This window comes from Gorilla gorilla, chromosome 6, assembly GCF_029281585.2.
Source record: "Gorilla gorilla gorilla isolate KB3781 chromosome 6, NHGRI_mGorGor1-v2.1_pri, whole genome shotgun sequence".
Lineage (NCBI taxonomy): Eukaryota > Metazoa > Chordata > Mammalia > Primates > Hominidae > Gorilla > Gorilla gorilla.
This window is the reverse complement of record NC_073230.2, coordinates 64,031,566-64,045,961: the sequence shown is the minus strand read 5'-3', so window position 1 is coordinate 64,045,961 and position 14,396 is coordinate 64,031,566. Positions and strand designations below refer to the sequence as shown.

General features: G+C 41.3%; 1 protein-coding gene across 3 annotated transcripts in view; it reads left to right on the top strand.

The window, feature by feature from the left end:
- The first annotated feature begins 3,287 nt into the window (after nt 1–3,287).
- SEPTIN14 (septin 14) overlaps nt 3,288–14,396 on the top strand; it is a 68,511-nt gene continuing 57,402 nt past the window's right edge. For 2 of the 3 annotated variants that reach the window (XM_055347103.2, XM_063708110.1), the window contains exons 1-2: nt 3,374–3,553; nt 4,136–4,204. In XM_055347103.2, coding sequence (XP_055203078.1) covers nt 4,151–4,204 — 54 coding nt within the window. In that variant the 5' untranslated portion in view covers nt 3,374–3,553; nt 4,136–4,150. Of the gene's footprint in view, nt 3,554–4,135; nt 4,205–14,396 lie in introns of all 3 variants that reach the window. The other variant, XM_019031255.3, reaches the window with a different exon arrangement.

Genomic DNA, 14,396 nt, shown 5'->3' with positions numbered 1-14,396 from the left:
AAAAATACAAAAAATTAGCCAAGTACAGTGGCACGCGCCTGTAGTCCCAGCTACTTGGGAGGCTGAGGCAGGAGAATCACTTGGACCCAGGAGGCAGAGGTTGCAGTGAGCCGAGATTGTGCCACTGCACTCCAGTCTGGGCGACAGAATGAGACTCTGTCTCAAAAAAAAAAAAAAAAATCAAACATTTGTACTGTTAATATCTCTACCAATGTTTTTAGAAAAGTTTTTAAATGTTGGGAAGCTATCAAGATCATATTGGTTGATAGAATTTCTCCAAAAACTCTAATTTTAGCTGTAAAGCTCATATTACAAAATTTACAAAAGTGTAAATTTTATCGTTTAAAAAGTACATTTTCAGTTAGTTTTCTAATCTTTTCTTTTCATTCATTATTTTTTGTTTGTTCGTTTCTTTAGACAGGATCTCACTCTGTTGCCCTGGCTGGAGTGCAATGGCGTGATCATAGCTCACTGCAGCCTCAAACTCTGGCGCTCCAGCAATCTTTCTGTCTCAGTCTCCGGAGTAGCTGGGACTACAGGCACGCACCACCATGCCTGACTAATTTTTAAATTTTTCTTTTGTAGAGACTGGGTCTCACTATGCTGACCAAGCTAGTTTCAGACTTTTGGGCTCAAGCAGTTCTCCTGCTTCAGATTCCCAAGTGCTGGCATTGCACGATCCACCTCGCCTGGCTTAGTTATTTTTCTTGATGTTACAAACCATGCTTCATTCATTTTCAAGAATCTGTGTTAGAAATCCCCAAGCTTGGCCCGGCGCGGTGGCTCACCCCTGTAATCCCAGCACTTTGGGAGGCCGAGGCGGGTGGATCACGAGGTCAGGAGATGGAGACCATCCTGGCTAACACGGTGAAACCCCGTCTCTACTAAAAATACAAAAAAATTAGCTGGGCGTGGTGGTGGGCGCCTGTAGTCCCAGCTACTCGGGAGGCTGAGGCAGGAGAATGCCGTGAACCCAGGAGGTGGAGCTTGCAGTGAGCTGAGATCGCTCCTCTGCACTCCAACCTGGGTGACAGAGTGAGACTCAGTCTCAAAAAAAGAGAAATCCCCAAGCTTAAATCATCAGTGTTTGTCAGTTGCACTTGAAATTAATAACGTTCCGTAAAAAAAGGAGTTCCTATTTCTCAAAACTCAATCACAGAACTTGTTTTCCTCAAGGCAACCATCATACTTCTATACAGTATAAATGCTTTACGTGTATTCATTGGTTTTTATTGTTGTGAATATGTGAGGTGAATAGTTCAATAACTAATAATACAATTTGGAGGCATTTTTTTGGTGAAGGTAGCAGTTTTTTGTGTTTTGTTTTGTTTTGAGATGGCGTCTTGCTCTTGTTGCTCAGGCTGGAGTGCAGTGGCATGATCTCTGCTCACTGCAACCTCTGCCTCCTGGGCTCAAGCAATTCTCCTGCCTCAACCTCCCGAGTAGATGGGATTACAGGTGCCAGCGACTACGCCAAGCCATTTTTTGTATTTTTAGTAGAGACAGGGTTTTGCCATGTTGTCCAGGCTGGTCTCGAACTCCTGACCTCAGGTGATACACCCACCTTGGCCTCCCAAAGTGTTAGGATTACAGGTGTGAGCCACCGTGCCCGGCCGAAGGTAGCAGTGGTTTTAACCACCATTGCTATTGAACCATCAGTGTAAACATCAACACAGTAGAAAGGCAAATTAAACCCTACTATTGGCTAAGTGCAGTGGCCATACTACTCACACCTGTAATCCCAGGACTTTGGGAGGCCAGGCAGAAGAATTGCCTGAGTTCAGGAGTTCAAGATCAGCCTGGGCAACATGGCAAAACCCTGTCTCTACAAAAAAGTACAAAAATTAGCAGGGCATGATGGCAGGTGCCTGTAATCCCAGCTATTTGGGAGGCTGAGGTGTGGAGGATCGCTTGAGTTTGGGAGGTTGAGGCTACAGTGAGTTGCGACTGAGCCATTGCACTCCAGCCTTGGTGACAGAGTGAGACCCTATCTCAAAACAAAAATAAAAAACAAAAAACCCTAGTATTATTAGAAAAAAATTGAACCCATAGGCCCCCTGCAAAAGAGTCTCAGGAATCCTCAGGGCCCAGTGATCGTACTTTGAAAAACTTCTGCTCTAGACTTATGTGAAAGAAATAAACCCCTCTTTGTTTAAGACACTTAATTAGGCTTTTAAATACAAGATAAGTTGCATCTCTAGTTCTCAAACAATTTTTGGCAGATTTGCCAAAAATTCAGTCATTATACAGAGATAGAGACTCTTGAATTTGTAGTAGTTTACTTCAAATTACTACAGTATTTCAAAAACAATATTTATTGCTGATTTAAATAAACATTGTTATTTATTTTTTGAGTCAGAGTCTTGTTCTGTCTCCCAGGCTGGAATGCAGTGGCGGGATCTTGGCTCACTGCAACCTCCACCTTCTGGGTTCAAGCAATTCTCGTGCCTCAGCCTCCTGAGTTGCTGGGATTACAGGCCTGCACCTCTATGCCCAGCTAAGTTTTGTATTTTTAGTAGAGACGGGATTTTGCCATGTTGGCCAGTCTGGTCTGAAACTCTTGGCCTCAAGTGATCTGCCTGCCTCGGCCTCCCAAAGTGCTGGGATTATAGGTGTTAGCCACTGTGACTGGCCAAACTTTGTTGACTTAAATCAACAATGTTTGTTGCTGATTTCCATTAAAGGCTAGAAATTACTGGCCAGGTGTGGTGGCTCACACCTGTAATCCCAGCACTTTGGGAGGCTGAGGCAGGTGGATCACAAGGTCAGGAGATTGAGACCATCCTGGCTAACACGGTGAAACCTCATCTTTACTAAAAATACAAAAAATTAGCTGGGCATGGTGGCGGGCACCTGTAGTCCCAGCTACTAGGGAGGCTGAGGCAGGAGAATGGTGTGAACCCAGGAGGTGGAGCAAAAAAAAAAAAAAAAGCCTCGAAATTACTGCAATGTCCACCATTAAGTTTCTGATAAATAAATAAATTTAAAAAACCTTCATACATACTGGTCTAGATTAAACCACACCACAAAACAGAACTCTATCTGTATCAGAAAACATTGCTTAATTTTAGGGAAAATGATATACATTTGTATACTAAAGTGCAATAATCCTCAGCATAGAGCAAGTGAAGAGATTATGGCACAGAACCATTCTTTGATTCTGTTTGCTTCTCAAATATTTCAAATACTTGCTTTACAAATATATAATATTTCCTTTTGAAACATGTCTCATATTCTTAGTATCTCTGTGCTGTGTTCAAAAGTAGGGTAGCATGGCCTTCTCAGGCAGTTCTGCTTGGAGATGAGCACAGCACGCTCTCTTGTACCTCTCCTCCCTGTTCCTAACTGTTACAAACACAGTGAATATTTATTTGGTCCACAACTGGGGACAGTAGAAAGGACACCAGCTTGGAATCAGTTTGGACCTGTGTCTGCTGCACAGCTGAATCCCTGGGAAAGTAAGTTATTTAAACTTTCTGAGTCTGAATTTTTTCACCTGGCATATGGCAATGAAAATACATACATCTCAGATCTACTATGAGGACTAACAAAGGTAAATAAAGCACATAAACCCTTAGCACAATGCTAGGTGTATAATAGATGCTTCATAAATGAGAATTATCATTATTTTAGTTCAGTGTCTAAAGGACTTGTTTAGGATTTCTAAGGTTTGCTTTCACAATTCTTTTTCAATGGATAAATTCAAATGCCCAAGCCTCCTCTGGTATGCTACTCTGGAAAGTTAAGTGCTTGTGAGTGTCTTGTTTTGTTTTTTTTTTAACCATTTTTTAAAGCAAAATTTTCTACTTTCCTTTCTTACGACCATGGAGTCATTTAAAGAAGAAGAATGCTCTTATCCTCTTGATTTCCAAAGGGAGTTTAACTTTAAGATGCTTTTTGTGTACTTATGGTTAAATGTATTACTCTACATTATAAGTTGAATATTACATATTATTCATCATGTAGAAGCCCATCTAGCAAGACAGCCACAGTTTAAAACAGATGAATAGTGTGAACTAAAAACTAAAGCTTGCGAAAATACCCATATTATGCCCCCTAATTGATCTAAATTATATAGTAAGAATATAGCCTTTGTAAGAAATTTTTAAAAATGTTTATTTTTTTTAATTTCCAGCTCTTTTAGTGTAGCATGGCAGAAAGAACAATGCCTATGCCCACACAAATACCTGCTGATGGAGATACAGTTAAGTATATCTTTCAAATATAACTCTGCATTTTGTACTTCAATAAGATTATATAGCTTAAAAATATTGACTTGGAAAACTGATGTAGGCATAGATGATAAAGTCTTGTTTGTTATGTTTGGGCATGAATTAGCTTTTATACTAATTGGAGTTTTAAGTATCAATGGTGATTTAGATAATTGTTACATGTTTTTTGAGTCCGATGACCTTGTTAGCAGTGCAACAGACTATTTCTATTTAACACCAAAGAAATTCAAAGTAAAACTTCTGAATTTCCCAATAAATGAGAACAGTGCTGTTTTGATGGATATATTTGCAGAATGTATGCACTGACAATAAATAATTTTTTAATGAAGTTATTTTAGCAAATGGTTGGATGGCTGCTTGCTGATTGCTTTACTGAGTGTGAGGTTAGAGCAAGTTTTTTTTTTTTTTTTTTGAGACTGAGTCTGGCTCTGTTGCTCAGGCTGGAGTGCAGTGGCACGATCTCAGCTCACTGCAACCTCTACCTCCTGGGTTCAAGTGATTCTCCCGCCTCAGCCTCCCAAGTAGCTGGGATTACAGGCACCCGCCTTCATGCCCGGCTAACTTTTGGATTTTTTTTTAGTAGAAACAGGGTTTCACCATATGGGCCAGGCTGGTCTCGAACTCCTGACCTCAGGTGATCTACCTGCCTCAGTCTCCCAAAGTATTGGGATTATAGGCATGAGCCACTGCGCCTGGCCTGTCATTGCTTTTCATGAATAACCATCAGAGGAATTTCTCAGGGACTGAAACATTGGCCTATGCTCATTCCATTTTATCTTTGGGCTGTCTTGTTTAACAAATCATGGTTAATACTTCTTTGTTCACATGACTCTAAAACATAAAATTTTAGGATTAGAAGGGATCCCAAAAGCCAATTAGTCAAACATTAGGCAAATGCTGATATGCAAATGCTAGCAACAAATCCTTTAGTAAGTGTCTTAGTCTGTTTGGGCAGCTATAACAAAATACCTCAGACTTGGTAATTTATAAACAATAGAAATGCATTGTTCACAGTTCTAGAGGATGGGAAGTCCAAGATCAAAGCACCAGCAGGTTTGATGTCAGGTGGGGCTTACTCTCTGCTTCAAAAATGGCTTCTAGCTGTGTCCTCACATGGCAGGAGAAGCAAACAGTGTCCCTCAAGCTTCTGTTATAAAAGCACTAGTCCTATTCATGTGGGTGGAGCCATATGACCTAATTACCTCTCCAAGGACCCCTCTGTTTTTTAAAAAATTTAAATGATATGTAATATTAATACATATTGATGGGGTACATGTGATATTTTGTTATATGCATAGAATACATAATAATCAAGTCAGGGTGCTTCATGTATCTATTACCTCGAATATTTATTATTTCTATGTTTTGGGAACATTTCAAATTCCCTCTTTTAGCTATTTTGAAATATACAATACATTGTTATAAACTATAGTCTCCCTACTCTGCTATAGAACATTAGAACTTATTTCTTCTGCCTAACTGAATGTTTGAACCCACCAGCCAACCTCTGTTCATCCCCCCACTACTCACACACCCTTCCCAGCCTCTGGTAGCTATCATTCTACTCTACCTCTATGAGGTCAACTTTTTAAGCTGATGCATATGAGTGACATATTTGTCTTTCTGTGTCTGACTTACTTCACTTAACATAATGACCTCTAGTTCCATCCATGTTAATGCAAATGACAGGTTTTCATTTTTATGTGTGGCCAAATTGTATTTTTTTTTTTTTTTTTGAGATGCAGTTTCACTCTTGTTGCCCAGGCTGGAGTGCAATGGCATGATCTCAGCTCACTGCAACCTCTGCCTCCCAGGTTCAATTGATTCTCCTGCCGCAGCCTCCCAAGTAGCTGGGATTACAGGCATGCGCCACCATGCCTGGATAATTTTGTATTTTTAGTAGAGATGGGGTTTCAACATATTGGCCAGGTTGGTTTCAAACTCCTGACCTCAGGTGATCCACCCGCCTCAGCCTCCCAAAGTGCTGGGATTACAGGCGTGAGCCATCACGTCGGGCCCCAAATAGTATTTAAATGTGTATATATACAACTTTTTAATCCATATGTCTGTTGATGGACACTTAGGTTGATTCCATATTTTTGCTGTGGTGAATACTGGTTCAATAAACACAGGGATGCAGAGATCTCTTCTATATACTGATTTGTTTTCCTTTGGGTATATACCCAGTAGTGGGATTGCTAGATCATACGGTAGTTCCATTTATAGTGGAAACAAAGAATGAGAGAAAGAGAGGGAGGAAGGGAGAGAGGGATAAAAGAAGTGAAGGGAGGGATTGAAAAAAGAGTGACTAGGATCATAATAGAACTTAAGTTTCCATATCTTAGCTATTAAAAAAAGGCATGTCTGAAACTGACATGCCTTTTCTTTTATCAGGCCTTTAGTACAGAGGTTTGTGTTTCTCTGAGTAAAGCTGGGCTTGAGATTTGATGTTGCTATAGTGTGATTCTTACTACCCTATGGGCTTTTTTTGGGGGGAATAGAGTTTCGCTCTTGTTACCCAGGCTGGAGTGCAGTGGCACAATCTCTGCTCATTGCAACCTCTCCCTCCTGAGTTCAAGCGATTCTCCTGCCTCAGCCTCCTGAGTAGCTGGGATTATACGCATGCGCCACCACGCCCGGCTAATTTTGTATTTTTAGTGGAGAGGGAGTTTCTCCATGTTGGTCAGACTGGTCTCAAACTCTCAACCTCAGGTGATCTGCTCGCCTCTGCCTCCCAAAGTGCTGGGATTACAGGCGTGAGCCACTGCGCCTGGCCTACCCTATGGGCTTTGAATGCCTCTGGTGATACCTTGTGTTGAGGGTGGGGTTGGTTTGCCAGAGGATGTTTTTCTGATGATGATTTCACCCTCAACCTTAAGTCTTCTTTTGTGCTATGCCTCAGAAAGAGTATGTCTCTTGCAATATCTCTTGCAAAGAATATGTATCTTGACAGCAGTTAGCCTGGTGATGAAGGTACGTGAGAATACTTTTTTGTTTGATTGCCAGTGTTAGGCAAACACTCTGCCTCTGGGCCCCAGGGATTTGACCTTCTCTTTCTCTTCTTCTGACATGGTTCTGAATCCATTGTGAATTTCTGCACATCTTCTAGGGCTTCAAGCTTTCTTTGTGTTCCCTACTTTCAGCAGCAATGTGCTTTCACCAGCGCCCTAAGAGAGTGCTTCCTGGCTCTTCACCCATAGATGAAGGCTTTTTTATTCTGTAGAGGAGAAAGTTCTGAGTGGAGCTTCTTGCCAGCATTGCTGCTGTTGCATGTCCCAGTTCTGTAACTTGAGAGATTTTTTTTTTTTTTTCAGAGTCCTATCAATCTTTCACTGAATGTCTAGTTGAGTTCAAGGAGAAAAAGTTTTCAAGGAGCTACAGATTATTTTTTGTTCTACAAAAAAGACACATGCTCCCCTCCCCTCCCCTCCCCTCCCCTCCTCTCTTCCTTTCCTTTCCTTTCCTTTCCCTTCCCTTCCCTTTCCTCCCCTTCCCTCCCCTCCCCTCCCCTTCCTTCCCCTCCCCTCCCCTTCCCTTCCCTTCCTTTTCTCTCTTCTCTTCTCTTCTTTCTCTTCTCTTCTCTTCTCTTTTTTCCTTTTCTTTTCTTTTCTTTTCTTTTCGAGACAGAATTTTGCTCTTGTTGCCCAGGCTGGAGTGCAATGGCTCAATCTTGGCTCACTGCAGCCTCTGCCTCCCGGGTTCAAGTGATTCTCCTGCCTCAGCCTCCTGAGTAGCTGGGATTACAGGCATGCGCCACCACACCTGGCTAATTTTGTATTTTTATTAGAGACGGGGTTTCACCATGTTGGTCAGGCTGGTCTCAAACTCCCAACCTCAGGTGATCCGCCTGCCTCAGCCTCTCAAAGTGCTGGGATTACAGGTATAAGCCACCACGCCCATCCTGTTTTTTTTTTTTTAAATTTGAGATAGAGTCTCGCTCTGTCACCCAGGCGAGAGTGCAGTGGCACAATCTTGGCTTACTGCAACCTCCACTTCCCGGGTTCAACCGATTCTCGTGCCTCAGCCTCCTGAGTAGCTGAGATTAAAGACATGCACCACCATGCCCAGCTAATGTTTGTATTTTTAGTAGGGATGGGGTTTCACCATGTTGGCCAAGCTGCTCTCAAACTCCTGACCTCAAGTGATCTGCCTGCCTCAGCCTCCTGAAGTGTTGGGATTATGGGTGTGAGCCACTGCACCTGGCCTGCACTTGTTTTCATCTCAGCGCTATTCACAATAGCTGAGACATGGAATCAACCTAGGTGTCCATCAATGGCAGATTGGATTAAAAAATGTGGTACATGGCCAAGCGTGGTGGCTCATGCCTGTAACCCCAGCATTTTCGGAGGCCGAGACAGGCGGATCACCTGAGGTCAGGAGTTTGAGACCAGGCTGGCCAACATGGTGAAACCTTGTCTCTACTAAAAATACAAAAAATTAGCCAGGTGTGGTGGTGGGCACCTGTGATTCCAGCTATTCGGGAGGCTGAGGCAGGAGAATCGCTTGAACCCGGGAGGCGGAGATTGCAGTGAGCTGAGATCACACCACTGCACTCCAGCCTGGGCGACAGAGCAAGATTCCATCTCAAAAAAAACAAAAAAGTGGTACATATACACCATGGGATACTATGCAGCTATAAAAAATGAAATGTGTCCTTTGCAGCAACATGGGTGCTGCTGGAGGCCATTATCCTAAGTGAATTAATACATGAACAGAAAACCAAATACCACATGTTCTCATTTATAAGTGGGGGTAAACATTGGGTACTCATAGACATATGAGTATGAGACTCATGCCATAGATGGCAACAATGGACACTGAGGACTACTAGAGGGTGAGGGAGGGAGGGGGTGAGGGCAGAAAATCTACCTATTGAGTACTATGCTCAGTACCTGGGTGATGGGATCATTCACACCCCCAACTCAGCACATTCAGTATTTCCTCATAACAAACCTGCGCATGTACTCTCTGAATCTAAAAGTTGAAATTACAAATAAAAATTAAATACATACATTAAATCAAACCTTAATAAATTAAAAAATATAATTAATATACCTTGTATTCTCTACTTAGAATGACAGATTTCCAAATAAGGACAAATAAAAACCAAACCAGAAAATAAACAAAAAAAAAGCAGCTACAGGCCTGGGCGCGGTAGTTCACGCCTGTAATCCCAGCACTTTGGGAGGGCGAAGCGGGTGGATCACGAGGTGAGGCGTTCAAGACCAACCTGGCCAACATAGTGAAACTCCGTCTCTACTAAAAATACAAAAATTAGCTGGGCGTGGTGGCACGGCTATAACCCCAGCTACTCAGGACGTTGAGTCAGGAGAATTGCTTGAACCAGGGAGGCAGAAGTTGCAGTGAGCCGAGATCGCACCACTGCACTCCAGCCTGGTCAACAGAGCGGGACTCTGTCTCAAAAAAAGAAAAGAAAAGAAAAGAAAAGAAAAGAAAAAAGCACCTACAGATGATTCCTGTTTATGGCTCAAACTTTTTACTTGTCAGGCAAGGCATGTTCTAGCAATTTGCATCTTGCTTTAGAACTCTTCTCACTGATGTCTGCGTCTTTCTTGCCTAGAAAAGTTGATGCTCCATCTTGTCTTTTCCTGTGGGTTTCTGTCTCTCCTTCGATTCTGGAACAATTGGTTGACCTGAAACATCAATACTAGGATGAGTTTTTAAAAAGTTGTGATCTGGCCGCGCGCGGTGGCTCACGCCTGTAATCCCAGCACTTTGGGAGGCCGAAGCGGGTGGATCATGAGGTCAGGAGCTCGAGACCATCCTGGCTAACACGGTGAAACCCCATCTCTACTAAAAATACAAAAAATTAGCTGGGCACGGTGGCGGGCGCCTGTAGTCCCAGCTACTTGGGAGGCTGAGGCAGGAGAATGGCGTGAACCTGGGAGGCAGAGCTTGCAGTGAGCCGAGATAGTGCCACTGCACTCCGGCCTGGGCGAAAGAGCGAGACTCCGTCTCAAAAAAAAAAAAAAAAAAAAAAAGTTGTGATCTTGCCTTAGTTCATTATTTTATTCCTATAGTATTAGTAGCGATGTCTTTTTTCTGCTCTCCACATCTCTGAGCAGAAGCTAGAAATGAATATAACTGATTTTTGTATATTGACTTTGTATCCTGTAATTTTTATACGTTCTCTTAGTAGTTCTGGTAGATGCTCTGTAGATTCTTGTATATTTTCTACCTTTTTTCAATATAAAATGACAAACTCTTTTGAATATTTATGCTTTTTGTTTGCCTTATTGACTGGTAAGAACCTCCAGTACAGGCCGGGTGTGGTGGCTCACGCCTGTAATCCCAGCACTTTGGGAGGCCGAGGCGGGCGGATCACAAGGGCAGGAGATTGAGACCATCCTGGCTAACATGGTGAAACCCATCTCTACTAAAAATACAAAAAATTAGCCGGGCGTGGTGGCGGGTGCCTATGGTCCCAGCTGCTCAGGAGGCTGAGGCAGGAGAATAGCGTGAACCCGGGAGGCGGAGCTTGCAGTGAGCCGAGATCGCGCTACTGCACTCCAACCTGGGCGACAGAGCGAGACTCCGTCTCAAAAAAAAAAAAGAACCTCCAGTACAATGTATAGAAATGGCAACAGCTGACATCTCTGCTTTATTTTCAATCTTGTGAAGAAAGCACTCAGATGTTTACTATTAAGTATGATGTTAGATTTAAATTTTTTTCTAATACAGTTTTTATCAGATTGATGAAGTTCTCTTTAATTCTTATTTTACTAATAGACTTTAAAAATCACAAATGGGTATTCAATTCAATTCATCAAATATAATATTTTTCACTTATTGAGTCAGTCATATGGTGATTTTACTTTATACTATTAATATGGTGAAATATGTTTATTGATTTTTAAATTTTTTTTTTTTGAGACAGGGTTTTACTCGGTTACCCAGGCTGCAGCGCAGTGGCACAATCATAGCTCACTGCAAACTCTAACTCCTGGGCTTAAGTGATTCTCCCGCCTCAGCCTCCAGAGTAGCTGGGACGACGAGCATGTACCACCACACCCAGCTATTTTTTTAGTTTTTATTTTCAGTAGAGACAGGGTTTCACTATGTTGCCCAGATTGGTCTCGAACTCCTGAACTCACGAGATCTTCCAGCCTCAGCCTCCCAAAATTCTGGGATTACAGGCTTGAGCCACCATGCTCAGCCCTTACTTTTTAATTTTTATGGGTACATAGCAGGTCTATATATTTATGGGGCACATGAGATATTTTGTTATAGGCACACAATGTGTAATAATCATATCAGGATAAATGGAGTATCCACTACCTTAAATATTTTTCATTTATTTGTGTTAGAAACATTTCAATTGTACCCTTCATTCTTCTAAAATGTACAATTTATTGTTGACTATAGTCGCCCTGTTGTGCTACCAAATACTGGGCCCTATTCATTCTATCTAACTATATCCTTGTACCCATTAACCATCCCCTCACCAACCCCACTACCCTTCTTAGCCTCTGGTAACCATCCTTCCACTCTCTATCTCTATGAGTTCAATTGTTTTAATTTTTAGCTCCCACAAGTAAGTGAGAACATGTGAAGTTTGTCTTTCCATGACTTGCTTATTTCACTTAACATAATGTTAGGTTCCATCCATGTTGTTGGAAATAACAAGATCTCATTCTTTTTGATGATTGAATAGTATTCCATTGTGTATATGTATCACATTTTCTTGGTCCATTCATCTGTTGATGGACACTTAGGTTGCTTCCAAATCTTGCCTAGTGTGAATAGTGCTGCAATAAGCATGGGAGTGTAGATATCTCTTCAATGTACTAATTTCTTTCTTTTGGGTATATACCTAGCAGTGGGATTGCTGGATCATAGGTAGTTCTACTTTTAGTTTTTTGAGGTACCTCCATACGTTCTCCATACTAATTCACATTCCCACCAACAGTGTAAGAGGGTTCTCTTTTTTTCCACATTTTCGCCAGCATTTGTTATTGCCAGTCTTTTGGGTAAAAACCACTTTAACTCAGGTGAGATAATATATCATTGTAGGTTTGATTGGAATTTCTCTGATGGTCAATGATGTTGAGCACCTTTTAATATACCTGTTTGCCGTTTGTATGTCTTCTTTTGAGACAAGTGTATTCCAATCACTTGCCAGTTTTTAAATTGGATTATTAGATTTTTTCCTATTGAGTTATTTGAGCTTCTTACATATTCTGGTTATTAATCCTTATCAGGGGGATAGTTTGCAAATATTTTCTCCCATTCAGTGGGTTGTCTCCTCACTTTGTTGATCACTTTCTTCGCTGTGTAGAAGCTTTTTAATTTCATATGATCCCATTTGTCCATTTTTGCTTTGGTTTCCTGTGCTTGTGGGGCATTATCCAAGAAATATTTGCCCAGGTCAATGTCCTGGAAAGTTTCCCCAATCTTTTCTTTTAGTAGGTTCACAGCTTAGATTTATGAATTTAATTCATTTTTATTTGATTTTTATATATGATAAGAGATAGGAGTCTGTTTTCATTCTTTTACATGTAGATATCCAATTTTCCCAGCACAGAAAGAAGAAAGAGACTCTTCTTTCCCCGCTGTATGCTATTAGCACCTTCGTCAAAAATGAGTTCACTGTACATGTCTGAATTTATTTCTGAGTTCTATATTCTGTTCCATTGGTCTATATGTCTGTTTTCATGCCAGTACCATGCTGTTTTGGTTATTGTAGTTCTGATTATAATTTGAAGTCAAGTAATGTGATTCCTTCAGTGTACCCAGAATACTCAGCATTGCTTTGAGTATTCTGTGTCTTTTGTGGGCACGTGTAAATTTTAGGATTTTTTTTCTATTTCTTTTTTCTTTTCTTCTTCTTCTTTTTTTTTTTTAGACAGAGTCTCGCTCTGTTGCCTAGGCTGGAGTGCAGTGGCGCAATCTCGGCTTACTGCAACCTCTGCCTCTCAGGTTCACGTCATTCTCCTGCCTCAGCCTCCCGAGTAGCTGGGACTACAGGCACCCACCACCACACCCGGCTAATTTTTTGTATTTTTAGTAGAGACGGGGTTTCACTGTGTTAGCCAGGATGGTCTCGATCTCCTGACCTCATGATCCTCCCGCCTCGGCCTCCCAAAGTGCTGGGATTACAGGCATGAGCCACCGCGCCCGGCCTATTTTTTCTATTTCTGTGGAGAATGTCATTGGTATTTTGATAGGGATTGAGTTAAATATGTAGATTGCTTTCAGTGGTATGAACATTTTAACAATATTGATTCTTTCAGTCCATAAACATGGAATATCTTTTCATTTTTTTGTGTCCTTTTCAATTTCTTGCATCAGTATTTTATAGTTTATCATTTATTGATTTTTGAGTGCTGAACTAACCTTGCATTTCTACAATAAATGCCAATTGTTTTAATCTATAATCTTTTTTATATACAAGTGAATTGATTTGGTAATGTTTTGTTAAGATAAAAAAAAAACTCCATGCAGTATGATTTCTTCTAAATGAAATTCTAGAAAAAGTAAAACTATAGCAACTGAAAACAGATGAGAGGTTGCCAGGGCTGAGGGATGAGGGTACAAATTGACTGAATAAGGGCTAATAGGGAAAGTTTTAGGGATGTCAGAAATGTTCTATATGGTGATCATGATGGTGATTACATTACTATACACATTTGTTAAAATTTATCAAATTGTGCACATAAAGTTGGTGAATTTTATGACATATATATTATTCCTTAATAAAGCTAGCTGATTAACATGTATAGAATTTTAGTAGAAAAAAGCAAGTTGCAGAATGTTTGCTTTTTTTGTGTGAGACAAGAGTTTCACTCTTGTGGCCCAGGCTGGCGTGCAATGGCGTGATCTCGGCTTACTGCAACCTCTGCCTCCCAGGTTCTATCAGTTCTCCTGTCTTAGCCTCCTGAGTAGCTGGGGTTACGGGCCTCTGCCACCATGACTGGCTAATTTTTTTTTTTGTATTTTTAGTAGAGACCGGGTTTCACCACGCTGGCCAGGCTGGTCTTGAACTCCTGACCTCTGGTGATCTGCCCACCTCAGCCTCCCAAAGTGCTGGGATTACAGGCGTGAGCCACTGTACCTGGCCATGTATGTGTTTTTAAAATTTAATACCTCTATATTTGTGTGTATAAAAGTATTTTTAATGTCTAGAATCATAAAAATCATAAA